We start from the raw sequence: 18,003 nt of genomic DNA on the forward strand, positions 1-18,003 counted from the left end.
ATAACCAAGGCTACATAACTCTATTGTAACTCTATAGCTTCATACTAATTTAAACAATGCATATAATAAATTCTGATGTGCTACATTAGGACAGAGCAGAACACATTCTTTCCACGTACTTATAACACAAAATGGTAATTTTAACATGATGTTGGCCATATTTTAGAACAATCATTCATGTTAATTTTGGTTATGTGCTTTTCTGAGCCAGTTTCTTTAGCCTAAACTGAATTAAGTTTGACAATTTCCACTAAGTGAAGCTTCATACAAAATATAACCATGATTTGATGCAGTGTTTCTAACAGCTCCTGATCATTTCTATCAAAACTTCCCATATTAGACTTACTGCACAAAAGTGAAGGGACTGTCTGACTGATTTTTACACCCATTCATTCGATCATCCATCGTCAAACAGACATACATGCAGAAGGCCATCGTGAAACCAGATCCCTTCAACAGCTGAATCAAGGGCTGGCAAAAGGTGCAACAAGGGGGGTAGGGAGAGGCTGAAAGACAAGAAAAAGAAGGCTGGACAAAAATGCATCGCTGAAGAGCATAAAGAAATATGAAAGAAAGGCTTTTAGTCCAACAGATAACATCTCAAGAGATGACAATGAACTGAACAAAAATGTCCTCTGAGCAATTTCCTAAAAACCTGTATAAGTCATTTTTAGTGAACGTCTTCTACAATGAACTACGCAGAGAAAATAAAGCTAGAACAGCCAAAATAAAAAACTCAAATCATAAGTACAATTATGATACATTTTCACATTGATTAACACTGGTTAGCAGAGCTATTTAATTTTCACCTCATGCCCTTAAATCTGGGGTTTAAAAAGCCACTACTAATGAGGCAGTTATGAAAAATATTTTTTAAAAAAAGACTTGTTGGGTAAAATTTGAAGAACTGTTAATGCATCTTAACCAATGAAGGAATCTTCCAGACTGATTTAAAATGCCAAAAGTAATCAATGAAAAAAGGGGCTGTGATACAGTGGCGGGGTGGAGTAGTGGGAGTGCAGACGGGGTGAACAGAGACATCAAGAAGAGGGGTTGGGTTTATGAGTGGGTGTGGGGGTGGTAGAGCTACAAATAGTTGCACTCAGTGGCTGGCATTTCTTCACTTAGTTTTCTTCCCAGTTGCCCAGTGGGACAGTTGGGTCTCAGCACCTCAAGCGGTTCCATCAAATCCACAACTCAACCAACAACTCAACCAGCCATGAGCAAGTCCTACAGCTCCTCAGCCCAGAGTGCTTCCTCGTACCGTCGCACCTTTGGCTCTGGTGTTGGGTCAACACCACTGTCATCGATGTTCTCCTCCTCTCTAGGAGGAGCCCACAGCTCCGCTTCTAGCCGTATGTCTAGCAGAGTCTACGAAGTCAAGAGCACCGGCATTCCCTCTTATTCTAGCTTCAACTTGTCTTCTGGGGCCGGGCTCGGCTCCTCCAAGGCCATGCGCACCTATGCCGGGGAGAAGCTCGACTTCAACCTTGCAGACGCCATGAACCAAGACTTCCTCAACACAAGGACCAATGAGAAGGCCGAGCTTCAGCACCTCAATGACCGCTTTGCTAGCTACATTGAGAAGGTGCGTTTCCTGGAGCAGCAGAATGCCGCGCTGACAGTGGAGATCGAGAAGCTCAGGGGCCGCGAGGGGCCTGGGCGTGTGGCTGAGCTGTATGAGGAGGAAATGAGGGAGCTGAGGAGGCAGATAGAGGCCATCACCAACCAGCGTGCCAGAGTGGAGGTGGAGAGAGACAACCTGGCCGATGACCTGCAGAAACTTAAGCTCAGGTAAGCTTGGATTGATGGGACTGGGCCAATATGTAGATAAACATCTTCATGAACAAATGATGAGTAAAGAAAAATATATATATAAAAAACTGACTCATGTAATATGGCTTTAATAAAAGTGAGCTACTGGAAACACATGCACTCACATGTAGGAGTACACAGGAATCTCATGTTAAGTCTAAAGCCAAACAAATGGAATAGTTTGAATTAACTGAAACATGGAGGATGTGATCCTTTTTACTTAAAGAAAAGCTCATTCTGTTACATTTATAAAAAAAAAAAAAAAATCATGTGATACAATAAATATTTGTGACCTCACATCCCCCCCCACCCTCTGGAAGGTGCTATCTCACATTCTGGCAACACACCAAACCTCTATCAGATGGAACAGAAGGAGAAAATCGGAAGACGGGAAAGCAGAAGGGGGGGAGGAGACTTTAAAACGTTTTATCCAGTGTGTTAAAAATAAAACAAACAAGTGGCATCAAGTACAACTCATTGATTTCTAAAGAGTGTCTCTCCTCTTTTGGGAAAAATGAAAACAACAAAGTAACAAAGGAGAGATTTGAGAATAGGAATGCTTCAGTAATTGTTACGGTCCAATGGCTTATTACAAAGGTGTTTTATAATTTATTCACGAGAGACACAGCAGAAGAAAATTGAGAGCAAGAGAGAGAGAGGGAGATCTGCAGGTTCATAGGAATAGAGTTGAGACTCACAGGCAGACAGATTAAGTTTCAGCTCGACAGAAAGCAGTCAGACATGAGAGAAGTAGACAGATAAAAATAAGTGTATACACACGGCCTGTTTGTTTGGTGAGTTTAAAGAAGAAGAAATCTAAAAAAGTGAAAAAATTTCAAAAGCCAGTCCACCAAATACACATTCCTTCTATGTGCACTGCATATGTGACAGAACGTGAGCATGAGAGAGAGAGAAAAGCACGGGGAGCTGCAGTGTGGGTGTATCGCTGAATAATCTATTTGGAGCGACTAAATCATCTCTGTGAAATTCTGTCACTGCGAGATGCTGCATGCAGCATCACTTAAATAAAATGTATATCAAAAGACAGGCTCAAACACACACAGCACTCTGACTCTTCACTCTCTGTGTATCACGCCTGCTCAAATGGTTGCCTGAAACGTTCAGTGAAACTTGTTAAAGCACCAGCTGCTCCTAATATCACATGCAAACAGTTGCAACGCATGCACGCTGACATTCTCATTGAACATTCTCACTGAACGTTTCCATGGACGATGACATGATTCAAAACCGCAAAAAAAATGCCAATAGCATCTGCTGTGTGTATTTGTGTCGGTAGTGATTATGTGTGAGGTGCATGACAGCATTTTTTTCTGCATTTTCCAGTTGTTCAAAGCGCACGGCGAAATGCTAATTCTGGAAACTGCACCGGGACAGGCCTGTGTTGCTCTCACACTGTTACCATTCTGACTCTGACAGTGTGACAGCTGCAACAGAGCTTTAGGACTCAAAGAGCAAGTGCAGAAGTGTGCGTGTGTGTGGACATGGATACAAATAAAAGCTTGAACTTTGATGTTTCATTGTCTATGCCGGTTCTATTCTTCTGAATTTACTGAGAGACGAAAAGAGCAGAAAGGCTGGAGGACTGAGAGGTGGTAACTAGTTTATCTGTCTAGTAAGTGATCCCTGGGGGGAAAAGCTGTTCACTCCAACAGTTTGTCTTCACTTTTGTTTCAACTTTCCGCTTTCTTTTTCGCTCTTTTCCTTTTTGTATGTTGCTGTCATTCTGGCAGACTGCAAGAAGAGATTCACCAGAAGGAAGAAGCTGAGAACAACCTGTCTGCTTTCAGATCTGTAAGTCTTCCATTTCCTTAAATCACTCATCTATAGCTCAGTCATTTTCTCTTCAGTCCAAAACAGAGAAACTTTGCGTCCTTTGGTTGAGCAGTCATTTTTCTCCTTTAATTTTCTTCTTATTTTAACTTTTTTTTTTTAAATGTGTTGGTTATTGGTCATTTTCTTTTTTGCCATTCTCTCCTCTTATCTAGGATGTCGACAGTGCCACTCTCGCTAGGCTGGACCTGGAGAGACGTATTGAGAGTCTGCAAGAAGAGATTGCCTTCCTCAAGAAGATTCATGAAGAGGTTTGCTGATTTACCAGCTTTGGTTGGCTGGCTTCACACAATTAGGCGGTGGGAGGGTTGCGTCTGGAATGGCATCTGGCATAAAATCCGATCCATTCGCTGTAGCAACCACTTGGGAAATAAGAGAGCAGTAAAAACTACCCTTCCTCTCTATATCTATTATGTGTGTCACTAGGATGGTGTATAGTGTATCATATAACACCTGTGTGTGTTACTATACTGTGCTGTGATATTAGATCTGAGTCTCCACAGGCATGCAGCTCTTCATGAGATCAAAGACATCGTACTTAAATCCACCTACTGATGTTAAAGCACAGATATCGTTCCCATCTACGTAAATTCATGTCTGTAGGAAAATTTAACAGTCATTTACTGTAACTATTACAGGGCAACAGAAAGATCTAACCTTATACACTTACAGATATCAAATGATATTCTGAGCCACACACTCAGACACATGTCTGCACAGCTGAAGTCCCTTCTTCTTATTTTGTCTTCTTTGCTTGAACTTTGACCTGCCAGAAATGCCAAAGTGCTGATTGGTCAAAAGACTATGTCAGCTGTTGTGTGACAGAGAAAAAGAGGGTGTGCCTGTGAACAGATGCAAAGCTATTTATAACTTTCAGTTAGATCAGACAACAACTGAGTGCAATCCAGGCTGGCTAATTTAAAAAAAAAAGCCTGTTGCTAACAGAATGCATCAGTCGACAGCTGGGTGAATTTGTAATTTGACACATTAGATTTCTATATGTAAATATTCTGATCTGACGTGTTATTGCACGTTGAATTATTTTTAACTTGTCAACTGAATTAGCAGGTATCGTTTTAATGTCCCGGTAGCTACTCACATGTTTGCTTATTCATCATTTTGACACGAGCGGAGTTTGACTTTTTCTGGACTCCTTGCAGGAAATCCGTGAGCTGCAGAGCCAGATTCAGGACACTCAGGTGCAGATCCAGATGGATATGTCTAAGCCCGACCTCACTGCTGCTCTGAGGGACATCCGTATGCAGTACGAAGCCATTGCTGCCAAAAACATTGCAGAGGCTGAAGAATGGTACAAGTCTAAGGTAGAATGGAGGCATGCACACGTAAAATGCACATAGTAGTTCTTAGCTGTTGCACTGTTAATCCTCCTGTCTTCTGTGTTCAGGTGTCTGATCTGAACCAGGCCGTGAACAAGAACAATGATGCACTGCGTCAGGCCAAGCAGGAGACCATGGAATTCAGACACCAGATCCAGTCCTACACTTGCGAGATTGACTCACTGAAGGGCACTGTGAGTATTTGTAGCAACTTTTCTCACTTTCTTTTTTGGCTTCTGATTTTACATTTCTTCTTTCTGATTGATATCATCTTTACATTTCCTTGATAACCATATTTTCAGCCATAAACAGCCATAAACTTCTGTTTCTTTTAGGTGCGTTTACTCTCTTTCAAGCTTCTTATCCCTTCTTTTCAAGGACTTCATGTCTCTGTTTCTTTGCAGAATGAGTCTCTGCTGCGCCAAATGAGAGACATGGAGGATCGCATGGCCCGCGAGGCTACTGGTTACCAAGATACCATTGCACGGCTCGAGGAAGATATTGCTAAGATGAAAGTAATACGCTTAGATATGTCATGCTGATCTTTTGCATTTCACACTGGGTAATAGAAGTAGCAGGATTTTGTGTTTGGTGAAAACTATATTTTAAGCACTTCTTACACACTGATTTCAAGGATGATATGGCCCGCCACCTGAGGGAGTACCAGGACCTCCTCAATGTGAAGATGGCCCTCGACATTGAAATTGCCACCTACCGCAAGCTGCTGGAAGGAGAGGAGAGCAGGTGTGTTTCTGTCCTAAAATTACCTTAATTTTTTGTGATTTTGCATTTATGTCGTACTCATTACTGATTTGTTATGCTCCTCTTTCTGTAGAATCACTACCACCATACCTGTCCAGTCTGCTTATTCTTCCATTGGATTCAGAGGTATGAGAAGTTGCACCCTTTATTCCTGTCACGCGTAAATACCGTTAAAATCTATTGGGCATGAGTCAATAAGGGGGGATGATAAAAGGTCTAATTATAGGCTGTGACTGTATATGGTAGCTGCTATTATAAGGGCATTACATATAGTGTCTTTGCAGTGACACATTCTGACCACTGTGTGGGGATATATGACTAAAACCTTCATGCCTCTGTGGTTCAGGGAGGCAAGAATTAACCTTCATTAATAATCATATGACTTACCCTCTTCATTTAATAGATTAACAGTAAGAAGGTGCAATTAGTCTCTGTTAGTACCTCCCATCTGAGCACTTTGTGACAGCTTAAAGTTAACACAAGGATGTTGTGTGGATGTTCCATTAATGTTACAGCCATGTGAAATTGTTCAAAGCTCATTAAACTTCTAAGTGCAATGCTTAACTAATATCAGTGACTAAATTATCTCAGTGTAGCTGCAGAAAGAATTAAAGCAGTTTATGAAAGAGCTGCATGTGTGAATTTGTTCCTACAGAGACCAGTCCTGAGTCCCAGCATCAGCGCTCATCAGAGGTTCACTCCAAGAAGACTGTTCTCATCAAGACCATTGAGACCCGCGATGGAGAGGTTTGAGCTCACACGTACACGCACACACAGGCATACACACAAATATACACTTTTATGCACAAAAATGTCCATGTTGAGGTACCCTAATGAACTACAAAAGCGCTAGTAAATTATAACTTATATTTTTTTCAACCAAACCATTCTGATTTACTATATTCTCATCCAGATTAAATATTCTATGAGCCAGAGTGCTAATGCCTCATGTGTAAGTCTGGTTTCAGTATCACACCTGCCTTCTGATTGTCTGCTCACATCAGCGGGTTGAAACAAGCTACCAGATTTAATAAGGATAAGTTCCTTCTTGCATTTGTCAATCACAGCCACTACATTTTCATAACTGTCTACACATACAAATGTGGCAACATAGTAGCAAAGCTGTTTTAGCTTCTATTCTCTTTGTTATCCCTGAAATCTTGTAGTTTGAATCAATCCGGGTACAGACAGTTTCATGAAAGTTACAGCACCGGCTTCCCTGAACAAGCACCTTCACTGTCAGCGCTCCAGTTGGTCCCAGCACAGTCCTTCACCTTAAGCATAACACCTGCACTGAATGTTAAGCTTAAGTAGAACTTTATTGCCAGACTAGCACGGGAGATGGGGTGTTTTCTCACACCGTTTATGCAGACACTGTGCATAGCGAAAATAGACTCTTTCCCTTTTGTATCAATTTACAGTGTCCCCTTTTTTCCCCTTCCACAGGTTGTCAGTGAGTCGACACAGCACCAGCAAGACATCATGTAAACAAGAAGAAACAATGTTACTTAAAAAATAATAGCACCAATAATGAAATCTTTTCCTATTAGAATTACAATGATTACTAAGCTGTGCCTACTTTTAGATACAAAATGCTGACCATTTTATGTAACCAGTCATGGAAGTGAAATTTAACCACTGTACATCCGTACATAAATTACTTTAAGCGTCACAGGAAAGACGCAGTGTAGAGGCATAATGCCTTTAGCCTTGTTTTAAATGAAGGGCATTCCAGGATGTTTTTCTGTATTTGTGTTACTTTTCGCTGCAAAAGAAAAGTATCTTGCATCTATCTTGTCTGCAAAAATATTTTAGTGGTAAGAGTAATGTTTCAAATGAGTACAGCTTGTACTGCCGAATTATCCCATCACCCACTGTAGCAATCAATGGCAGATCAATTTGACTGAAGCAGTCAGATAAATTTCACTGTGTGTATTCCAGGATTTTTACATGTGTATGCACATCGATTGATTAAGATAGGCTATCTCTGTAACTGATTCAAGGAAAGTGAGATGTTGGTTTGAAATAGGAACTCAGTTGTGTTTTGACCTTTGAGCTCTCCAGCATGTGCTACGTGTCTGATGGTATGTGTATGAGTAACCATGGTATCCTCCTTCGCTCTGACAAAAACTCAAATAAAAGATTTCACTTGCTGGGCAGAAAGTTTATTCAAATTCTGTAACTCATATCTCTAGGCATTAGCATTCCTCAGACAGCATGCGTGCATTTTCATCCAAATCTTTATGAACTTTCTCTTCCCACTGCACGCATCAACTGATGTGGCCCGTTTTAGCTTTCCAAAAGATACTAGCTCCCCCAGCCAAGCGTAACACTCTTCTGTCAACATTTAATTTTCTTCTATACACAAAACACGAGTTGTGGCTTTCTTGAATTTATCAGTAACCAGTCTGATCTTGGTGCAGGGAAAACGAAACAAGGGCGCATTAACGAGCGGCCCTTTGTCATTCTTGGTCTCCAGCAGAAGCAGATGAGCAGAGCAACAAGAATTACAGTCTGTGCAGTTTGTTTCTAAAGCCACTGGACTGAAAATGTCATCAGAGATAAAAATTTGTTGGGGTGGAGGAGAGAAAAAGGAAACACAGAAACAATAAATGAGCCTGCAAGAAAGAGCAAGACGGGAAGAAGAGAAAAACAGAGGACAAATATAATGAAAAGGTTATTCTGAGACAGAGACACGGGGAAGATCTAGAAAGAGATAATTACGCTGAATAACATAAAGAAGTATGTGACTGCTACTCCAGTAATTAGTGGAGCCATGACGGTGTGCTTTCATCACCGAATCAACAGAAAGGGCAAACTGCTCCTGTGTTCTTTTCCCTCTAAATAAAGTTTCCTCACTTCTGTGAACTCTCCTCTTTTTTCCTAGGAAGCAAAAAAGCTTCAAGCATTACTGCACTTCTTATTTCTTGATTAGTTTTGCTGTTGTATTTGTCGTTACATAACTGCTGCAGTTTGTAATGAAGCTACACTGCTAATGTAGCCTGAAACCTACACTGTCAGAGCATTGTCTTTTTGAAGGTCTTGCAAAGTTTTGGCTTTTTGCACTCATCTTCAGGGCAGTTCCTGTACATGACCGTTATCAGAGCAATGCAGCTTTTTTGTTTTGTTTGTATGTTTCTTAAGCCAAATAACATTGACCAATGAATTATGTAAATATTTTAAAAAAGGAATTTAACTGAAAGGATGAACCATTGTTGTGGCTACTTTGTTACTTGTAGCCTGTTGCAAAAAACATATACTTTGTTATTTTTGAATAGCAAAGTATATGTTTGAATGAATGAATATATGAAAGAAAAAACTGAAGATAACACAGTTTAACAGGCATAATATAGTATTTTTACACCAGCAAGGTGATTCTTTAAATGCATATCTCAGCATGATGTGGAGTGTGTCCTCAAAAAAAAAAATCTGAGGAAAACTGAATAAGAGGAGGACAAAAGAAGTGTCAGGTCGTAACAATCTACAGCAGATAAACAGTGTCTGAAAGTCACGTCCTTGAGAAAAAAAATCCAGCAAAGACCTGACAAGTGGTTCAGGACCTTTAGTTGATCCATCTACTGTTAACTGACGCCTCATCAGAAATGGCCTCAGTGCGAAAGGTTGCTGTCAAGAAGCTATTCTTTAGAAAGAGGAAAAGGGAAAGAAGGGTGAGGTGTTTCAAATTACAAAAAACCCCAAAAACAGCCAAGGCCAAAGCAGAAATCTGGGGGAATAATTCTGAAGACTATTTCAAGAAAGGACAAAAAAGCTTGACTAAGAGAGGTCAGGCTGAGCTGAAGAATAAAAGTAATCAAATACTGACTTTCAAGCTCATTAGAATTGCACAAACTCTGTTTTTTTGATGTTTCACTCATTTTCCTAGCAACATATAATAGTGAGTGGGTTAGTGGGTGGCTCAACACTTTTGCACATCACTGCATCATCAATAATTATGAAAAAAATATGTAACAGAATCATCACCTACTGATATCTGTGTACAAGCACCATTTCTGAAACAGGTAAATATCTGTCGATTTATTCTAGGGACTAATTCTAAACTAAACTTATGTAACGCATGTATTTGTGGGAGTGTCAGAGAGAGAGAGATTGAACAAAAAAGTATTTGATATTTGTGCTCCAACAGTTGTGCACACACAAATGACAATGTAAAGATAACAAGACCACTGAATTATAGAATCACAATGTTTATCATATGTTAGGTCCATAGAAATCCATGCTTAATAACATAATAACAATAATAATAATAATCATAATAATAATCATAATAATAATAATCGGGTGATTTTTACATATTTAAATTGGATGATACGAAAAGGACGAATCAGAGTCCATTTTCTTTGCTAAATTTGAACATGAAACACTGAAACACCTGAATGAGAAGTGTATCCACCGCTCAGCCAAATCAAAGCAAACTGGACATACAGCAGAATCACAACATAACAGGTCTACTCCAGAAAGTAATAGCCTGCATAAATTACATACATGACTGTGGTGCAAACATGAAAATGGAGCCAAACATTTGTACACTTAAAAATTATTTACAAGTCAATATCTACAATCAAAGGTTTTCTCAACAGAAATGTTATATAATAGGCAATCAAAGAAAATATTAGAAATAAGAAAAACAACAACATAAAAGAAAAGTTCAGTGAAAGAATTATTCATTTTTGTCCCAAAATTACAAGCAAGAGGAGGGGCAATGTTTAGTTTAGAATTACACTACAATAAAAACACAAAAGCAGATCAAAGCAGGAGTGAAGTATAGGCAGAAAACCAAAAATAACACTTGTACTGCCACAACCGTGAAACAACATTTAATAACAGTAAACAGCAGGTAGGAAGCTGATGTAACAGGCATAATGCATGTGAAAAAGAGGAAAATGCTTCAAATGCCTTTCAAAGCCCTTTACAGACAGAAGAGAACTGGAGATAGGAAGAGAGTTTTTATTTTTACCTACATCAGCCCAGGACCAGAAAACTAAAGTGTAAATGTCAGAGCTGTGACATGACAACAGCACAATCGAAACATATACACAATGATCAACATGCAGTAATGGGCTTTTGATAAAAATCCCTGGTCCTCGGGCCTAAAAGTACTGTAAATTTTGCTGAATCCAGGCACTAACTTACATACCTCAAGTTTTATTTTATAATTTATGTGCAGTCAGATTGTTTTGTTTTCCTAAACCTCAGAAAAAAGAAGCTATAATAAAACAATAGTTTAAAAAAACAATATTGAGGCAGAATTAAATTAAAAAATGTTCCTTTCCTACTACCGACGCTTCCATTTATAGTAATATTCAACCTAAGTAGGAATTGCAACATTGCTAGAAATAGTGTTCATGAACTACAATGTTTTGTTTCCAGAGAGCTTTAATTTTAAAAAAAGCAAAAAAAACCCCCCAAAACAAAACAACTTTCTCCTTCTGTACTTTAACATCTCGCATTCAGGGTCCTTCTCCTGTCTCAGTGTTTAGTATAACAATATTAATGTAAGGAACTTATTTCAATTTTAAAGTGAGTAACACACAAATGCATGTACATTTGAACCGTATGCACACACATACATAGAAAGGCCAGAAAAAAAAGGTCCAGAAGTAAACATCAGAGGGCGCCACTTGCAGGCGCATTTATCTTCACATTCTCTTATCTTAAAAAAAAGATGCTGCCTCTTTTTTTTTAATCACTTAACATTTCACTCAAACATTTTCATACCATTTTTCACCAACTGGTAAAGAAAAGAGAATTTAATGTATGCACAACATGCTGCACATACATTCCTACGAACCCCCCCCCCCCCCCCTCTCCTTGGCCAGTATTTGGTATGTTCCATCAATTGCCAGAGGGCTCATGTGTCCACTCAAACACACAAAAATACACTATTTTTTAACATTTTTACTGTTGCCTATTATTCTCAGACTTCATTACATCAATCAAATTCCAGAATGATTAATATCGGACAGCAGCTATTTGTCTTTAACAGAAGCTTTGTGGAAAAGAGCAAAAAGGGACACAAGAGCACTGTTAATAAATAAAATCACATCGCTTACAGAAATGTTTAATGGAGAGAGGAAAGAAGAGCAGACAGATGAGTATCCTGTTCAGGTCTGTAGTTGGAATGGCTGACAATAGAATAGAGGATACAAGGAAAGTGGTGAGATGTAAAAGCAGTCTCCTTGAAAATCACAACAGCGCAGGGAATGACACTTAATTGACAACAGAAATAACACAAACATTGTCTTTGGTGTAAACCGTTTAATCCAATTCACACCTAAACTTGTCTCTTTCTGCATGTTGAAGCAGTACAGGCCTTGCGCTGCCACGTTTGAATTTACAAGCTGTCAGTGAAGATAAAAAAAAGACTTCATGAATGACCTTTTAAATGAGAAGAGCTCCCTTTGAGTTTCAGTGTTTGCTGTGATTTTTTTATGTTGCTTTTCAGTCATTTTTCACAGCAGATGCTTCCTTAAGTCAAAATGTTTAATCCTTTAATTACCTTTGGAGTAAAGTGTTCTTTTACTTTAACTTGATGAAAGGCTATTTTTTTAATGCAATTTTTTTCTAACATGATGTGGGGCTCCTGTGGAGTGATTTTTCTTCCCCACTAGAAATGACATTGTATGGCTTGAACCAACCAGTATAAATCTTCGTATCAAATGTTCAACAGAGACAGTTTAATTAACTATGCATAAGAGCGTTTCACTTGTTTCCAGTGTTTTCCATGTAAGTACAATTACAGAGAAGCCAAATATAACATATGATGACTCACACTTCCGACAAAGAAAATCACTGTTTTTAGACATTAAAAGGAAAAAACAGACCAAATAAATACTTCAGTGGGTCTGACAGGAGAATAGCAGTGTGGGTCACACCACCTCTGGAGCATTTTGAGCTCCTGTTGGCTTAATAGGCAGTTGATTGGGTTGGCACGGTTAGGTTAGGTTAGGTTTCTTATCCTTATCAGTGAGTCTTGAAGTAGCCTGTGATGGTGCACATGTGTGTGTGTGGATCTGTGCAATTAACTGCCTCAGATGCGAACTGGGGGTCCACTGGGTGCTGTAAGGGGCACCTGAGAACCGCAGTCATAGTCAAGTTCAGCCATCCGAGACCGGCTCATCATTCTACTGTGGGAGTACGCCCGTCTGTCTGTCTGTCTGTCCCTGAAACTCCTGATGTAACTCTGTGGACAGACAGGAAATAAAGGGCTGCGGTGGGTATATGGCATATGTAAATACAGCAAGACACAAAAGCTTGCACTCATGTACAATTATTCTTCAATGAAAAGTCTGACATGTGACACTTTTATCCCTGTTCAGTTTTCTTCTGAAGTCCCATTGAAGAGGATCATTACCCCTTATCTTAACATTAAATATGAACCTGAAGCCTGCAGACACTTAGTTTAGCCAGACATTATAGGGAGAGGACACTTAGTGAATCTTAAACAGAAATGTGTGGGAGAGTTCTGAAATGCTAAAGCTGGCAGTTGGGAAGAACATATGAGCCAGTCGTGTTGAGTGGCACATGTTTAGCTGAGCATGATTGGTGTAGTTGTGTGTCTACTCTTCATTGTCCCAGTTTATTATTATTGTAGCAAAAAAATTAGTTAAGTATACATATATATATATATATTTTAATTTGCAAGGCTTTCTTCGTTACTTTGGCATGATCACCGAAGGAACTGTGCGCACGCTTAACAGAAGTACAGCTAAATAAATTCCTGGAGATATCAGCAAAAATGGCTGTCAAACTGTATGACTTGCCCTCTGGCAGGAGTTTAGCACAGAGAGAATAAAGATTTTGCTGTGCAGTGCATTTGTACATAAATAAAACAGTTTCTGTTTTTCCTACACTTATTTGTCCTGAACTTGTCACTTAACTGTGCGGAGTGGAACACTGATGTCATTCTACTCAAATTAAAACTGTGACTTGAATGTAGAATTTTATCCAAAATCTAATTTCAGAGAATCCGAAGAACACAAACATTTTAATGACCTGGACTGAGGATGTTCAGATTTTCATCGAATTACCTTGTTAAGAATAGATACAGTATTATAGCTTACCGGAGACAGCACATCTCCATCAAAGCGCCTTTTGGAGTTGGCTTTGCGGTGGTAGCCAGGCTCAGTCTGAGGAGGAGGAGGAGGGACTTTAGGAGGCTGAGAGCTCTGAGTTTGGTGATGAGGGTGAGATGCTGCTGGGTGGTGGTACTGCTGGTGGTTGTGATGGGAATGAGTCTTTTGCTTGTGCCCTGCTTTCTGGCTCTGTCTCTTTTTCTTCTTTTTGTTTTCCTTCTCCTTTTTCAGCCTCTCTTCTCTCTGTCGAATCCGCATGAGCTGCACCTTTCGCTGCTGTCGACTTAAAACCACTAGAGTCAAAGAAAAAAAGTTTTGATAATTAGTTGTAAGGAGAAGAAAATTAGAACGATAGATAATGAAGAGGGAGTGACTTCAGGATAAAGAGAAAACAGCAAAGCTTTTATAGAGAAACTAACTTTAGGTTACTTGTGTAACCCCGGTTCTCAGAGTTGCATGAGCGAGACATTGTGCTATGGGATGCAGCACCTCTTCTCACTTCAGCCAGCAAGAAGGATTATTTGGTGAAACATCTCACTTGCGCTACTGTGAGAACAGAGGTTACATAAATAACCCAAAGTTTTCATTCCGAACATTGATTTTGATGTCTCACTCTCGGATATGGAGACCTTTTGTACTGCCAGACAAGCTCATCTCAAGCAAGCACCAGCAATCAGCAAGTAGCCCCCTTATAGAAGTGAAGACCTACAGTGGTACTGTTTGGGCTACACTTTCCAGTGTGTAGAACCAGACAAAAGTAAAGTGTACGCACAGATGTCTTGGAATGACAACCCCTTAATCAGGGCCTAGCTCAGGGGTGGGCAATCTCAGTCCACGAGGGCCGGTGTCCCTGCAGGTTTTAGATCTCACCTTGGGTCAACACACCTGAATCACATGATTAGTTCGTTACCAGGCCTCTGGAGAACTTCAGGACATGTTGAGGAGCTAATTTAGCCATTTAATTTTTTTAAATTTTTTTTTACAAAAAAACCCCAAAACAAATAATTTAGCCATTTAAATCAGCTGTGTTGGTTCAAGGACACATCTAAAACCTGCAGGGTTAAAAACCTCGTGGACTGAGATTGCCCACCCCTGGCCTAGCTAGCCTATCTTTCAGGTGTGTTGAATATTGACTGCATAGTGGCGCAAGCTACTTAAGGGTGGGTGGTTCTGCCTGACACGGTCACTGCCATTACCAGCCAATCAAGACTGACTTAATGAGATAAATCCTTTTGAGGAATATGAGGGAGGCCCATCCCACAGTGAGACATTGAAACAATTGCTAAGAAAGAGAAGTGATTAAGTCAAGTGAACAGACAGATTCAAAATGGCCTGTATTTGTATAGCGCTTTACTAGTCCCTAAGGCCCCCAAAGCACTTTACATATCCAGTCATCCACCCATTCACACACAGGTGATGGCAAGCTACATTGTAGCCACAGCCACCCTGGGGCGCACTGACAGAGGCGAGGCTGCCGGACACTGGCGCCACCAGGCCCTCTGACCACCACCAGTAGGCAACGGGTGAAGTGTCTTGCCCAAGGACACAACGACCGAGACTGTCCAAGACGGGGCTTGAACCGGCAACCTTCCGATTACAAGGCGAACTGCCAACTCTTGAGCCACGATCGCCCTTACCAAATTACCAAGGTAAGGAATACAAGCAAGGCCTTTAATCAGGTAAGGGCTTGTACAAATATTTTAAATAGCTTTAAATGCAGATGATAAACTTTTCTCATGGTTTATTTTGAACGGAGGCTATAAAAAAAAAAAAGTAAAAATACTGATGCCAATTTGCTCATTTCCTTTATTCTGTTCAGTCTGTTGGCAGACAAATCATCTTCCTCTCTGCATGTACTTATACTGAGCTGTTCAGTCTCCTGACATATTGTGAGTGGGTGAGTGTGTTATTTTTGCACCCTGTCCAGAAAAGGATGTCGGTAAACCATCCTGCTTCTCCGTCCATTACACATAGGAGTATTTTTGAGCATGGGTGTTTGTAGGCATTTCCATTCAGTGGTTAGATATACACTATCTGTGTAATATTTATTATCTGAGCTCCAGTATTTATCCATTACAGATGCATTGTACTGGTCACAGCTGCCTTATGTGTGCGTGTGTAAGTGTAAGTGTTCAGAGGTCTATTGTTGTTTCTTCATGCATGGGGACAACAGGGCACCATCTGGCAAGGAAACTGCTTAATAATACCCCCCTTTCTTTTCCTTGGATCCCCCCACGTCAGGCCCCTCTGGCCACATGCTTCTGTATGTGTGTGTGTGTGTGTGTTGGGGGGGGGTCCACTATTTTAAAAAGGTGCTTCAGAGTTTAGGTTCAAGTAACAAAAAAATGCTTTTGGGGTTAGTATTGAGAGGCTATGTCAGTGACAGTCCTGATGAGCATAGGTGAATCGGTGCATATTCAATTAGTATCTACACAGAGGGGCAAAACCCCCTGAAAAAAACAGTCGAGACAAGTCAAACATGTGCGAGCTAATTCATTCATGGCCCTGTTCTGCACACTATTCAGTCAGCTGACAGATGATTTTCCTCACAGCTCCACTTGGGTGCCCAGCTTACCCATTGTGCCCCAGTTTATTATCCTCACTCTGCCCTTCCCCCAGTACACCTGCTTCCTCTTTACTTCTCTCTCTTCTCTCCTCCACACAATTTCTCATCCTCCGTTTACTGCCAGCAGAGTATCTTTTAGCAGATAAAGAGTAATTGAAAAAAGTTAATTCAAGATTACATGCTGTGGACGTTAAGTAATGCAAATAATAGTAGGACTTTTCATTACAGCTCAGTAATAATGTGGTAACTTCCACACATGCTTTAAGAATAATTATCATATTACTTGAAGTTTTCTTTCATAGGATATTAACCCTTTAAAGCCCAGTGTGTCATATTTGATACATGTGTTTTTGTGAGTTTATGAGACTTCAGCATCATCAGAATGACTTTTTTTTAACCTCAAAAAAATGATATAAATTGCATGACACATTTTTAATGACTAAATTGCAAAAATATGGCTTATGTAGCAAATGTGATACAAATGAAAACTCATATATATGCAGATTAAAATTTTATTTGTTCCTGGTTATTGAACAGAAACTACCACATGTGCTTCCACATGATTAAGCCACAGTATTTACTCTGTTACCGTCAAACAAAGAAGACTGCAGAAGGCATACGGTTGGATGCATTCCAGTGTTATAAAATGTTTATAGCATTCCTATATCATAAAGCATCAACTAATGTTAATTTATTATTATAAACATAAAATAATCAAGCATCCAAATATTAGCATTTTATTGCTAGCAGGCTATTATATATGATGTTATACTAGAATACTATGGTACTATTACTAATTTGTTTGCCTTATTGGTATTTGCTTGTTTCTACTGTGTTACCTAGTTTTTGGTGCCTTGTTACCCAATCGCATACATCTCACTGTAACCGTATTCAGTGTAACCACTGTTGATACAATATCACTTGGTTATTGTTTGGATATTACTTTGGTAATTTATTGGTAATAAGATGCTATTCCGTATTGTTACTTCTTTATTATTGCACAGTTACCACACTATTAGAAAGCTGTTATAGAAAGCTCCCCCAGTTGTTGTGTACCTCTTATTCATTGTGTAAGACAACAACCCGATATCATGTTAACATGCTTTGCTGTGATACTGGGTCGAAGAGAAAGTATTCAGGCATCACTATTCCATTAGTATTTATTTACAGGTATGCATGACAGCACATTCCAATGATGCCAAAGTGCAGAATTATGTAGCAAAATGTCAGCAACGTATACACTGTGTACAAGTAATGCACACGTTTGTGTAATGTAGATGTAACGCTGACATCTACGTTTGATAATAAAAATTACTAATAAAAAAATTAATGATAATGATAGTAATATATATTTTTTTATGTGCATGGGGAGTGGGGCAAACAGTTCTAATTTCTATCTCTCAAAAATTTCATGGTTATAATTTGATTACTTCACCAAGGCATAAGGTGAGATAGAGGTGGGTGTTCAGCGCTGCTTGTTTGTCTTTCTGTTTACCTATTTTTTATGCAAAGCTGCTAGGACACATTTTGTGAAATATGTTGGGGAGGTAAAGCACGGTCAAAGAAAGAATCCATTAAC

At 39.6% G+C, this 18,003-nt stretch overlaps 2 protein-coding genes across 3 annotated transcripts in view; one reads left to right on the forward strand and one right to left on the reverse strand.

Moving 5' to 3' along the window:
• The first annotated feature begins 1,114 nt into the window (after nt 1-1,114).
• Nucleotides 1,115-7,922, forward strand: desma (desmin a). The gene is made up of 10 exons (XM_005918349.3): nt 1,115-1,794; nt 3,567-3,627; nt 3,822-3,917; nt 4,827-4,988; nt 5,072-5,197; nt 5,408-5,518; nt 5,638-5,747; nt 5,839-5,891; nt 6,421-6,512; nt 7,212-7,922. The coding sequence occupies exons 1-10, from the start codon at nt 1,220-1,222 to the stop codon at nt 7,251-7,253; spliced, it is 1,428 nt and encodes a 475-aa protein (XP_005918411.1). The 5' UTR covers nt 1,115-1,219; the 3' UTR covers nt 7,254-7,922.
• Nucleotides 7,923-11,579: 3,657 nt separating this feature from the next.
• tmem198a (transmembrane protein 198a) overlaps nt 11,580-18,003 on the reverse strand; it is a 39,162-nt gene continuing 32,738 nt past the window's right edge. For both annotated transcript variants that reach the window (XM_005918348.3, XM_005918347.3), the window contains 2 exons: nt 13,847-14,151; nt 11,580-12,966 (listed from right to left, as the gene is read on the reverse strand). In XM_005918348.3, coding sequence (XP_005918410.1) covers nt 12,814-12,966; nt 13,847-14,151 — 458 coding nt within the window. In that variant the 3' untranslated portion in view covers nt 11,580-12,813. The remainder of the gene's footprint in view (nt 12,967-13,846; nt 14,152-18,003) is intronic.

This window comes from Haplochromis burtoni, unplaced genomic scaffold (genome assembly GCF_018398535.1).
Source record: "Haplochromis burtoni strain Fernald_Lab_line unplaced genomic scaffold, NCSU_Asbu1 Contig_29, whole genome shotgun sequence".
NCBI classification, from domain to species: Eukaryota; Metazoa; Chordata; class Actinopteri; order Cichliformes; family Cichlidae; genus Haplochromis; species Haplochromis burtoni.

Bases quoted from the DNA above. Each gene is read 5' to 3' on its own strand.
- desma (XM_005918349.3), top strand. From the start codon at position 1,220: ATGAGCAAGTCCTACAGCTCCTCAGCCCAGAGTGCTTCCTCGTACCGT. The intron at 5,198-5,407 runs GTGAGTATTTGT...GTTTCTTTGCAG, and splicing joins TTGACTCACTGAAGGGCACT to AATGAGTCTCTGCTGCGCCA. The intron at 6,513-7,211 runs GTTTGAGCTCAC...CCCCTTCCACAG, and splicing joins TTGAGACCCGCGATGGAGAG to GTTGTCAGTGAGTCGACACA.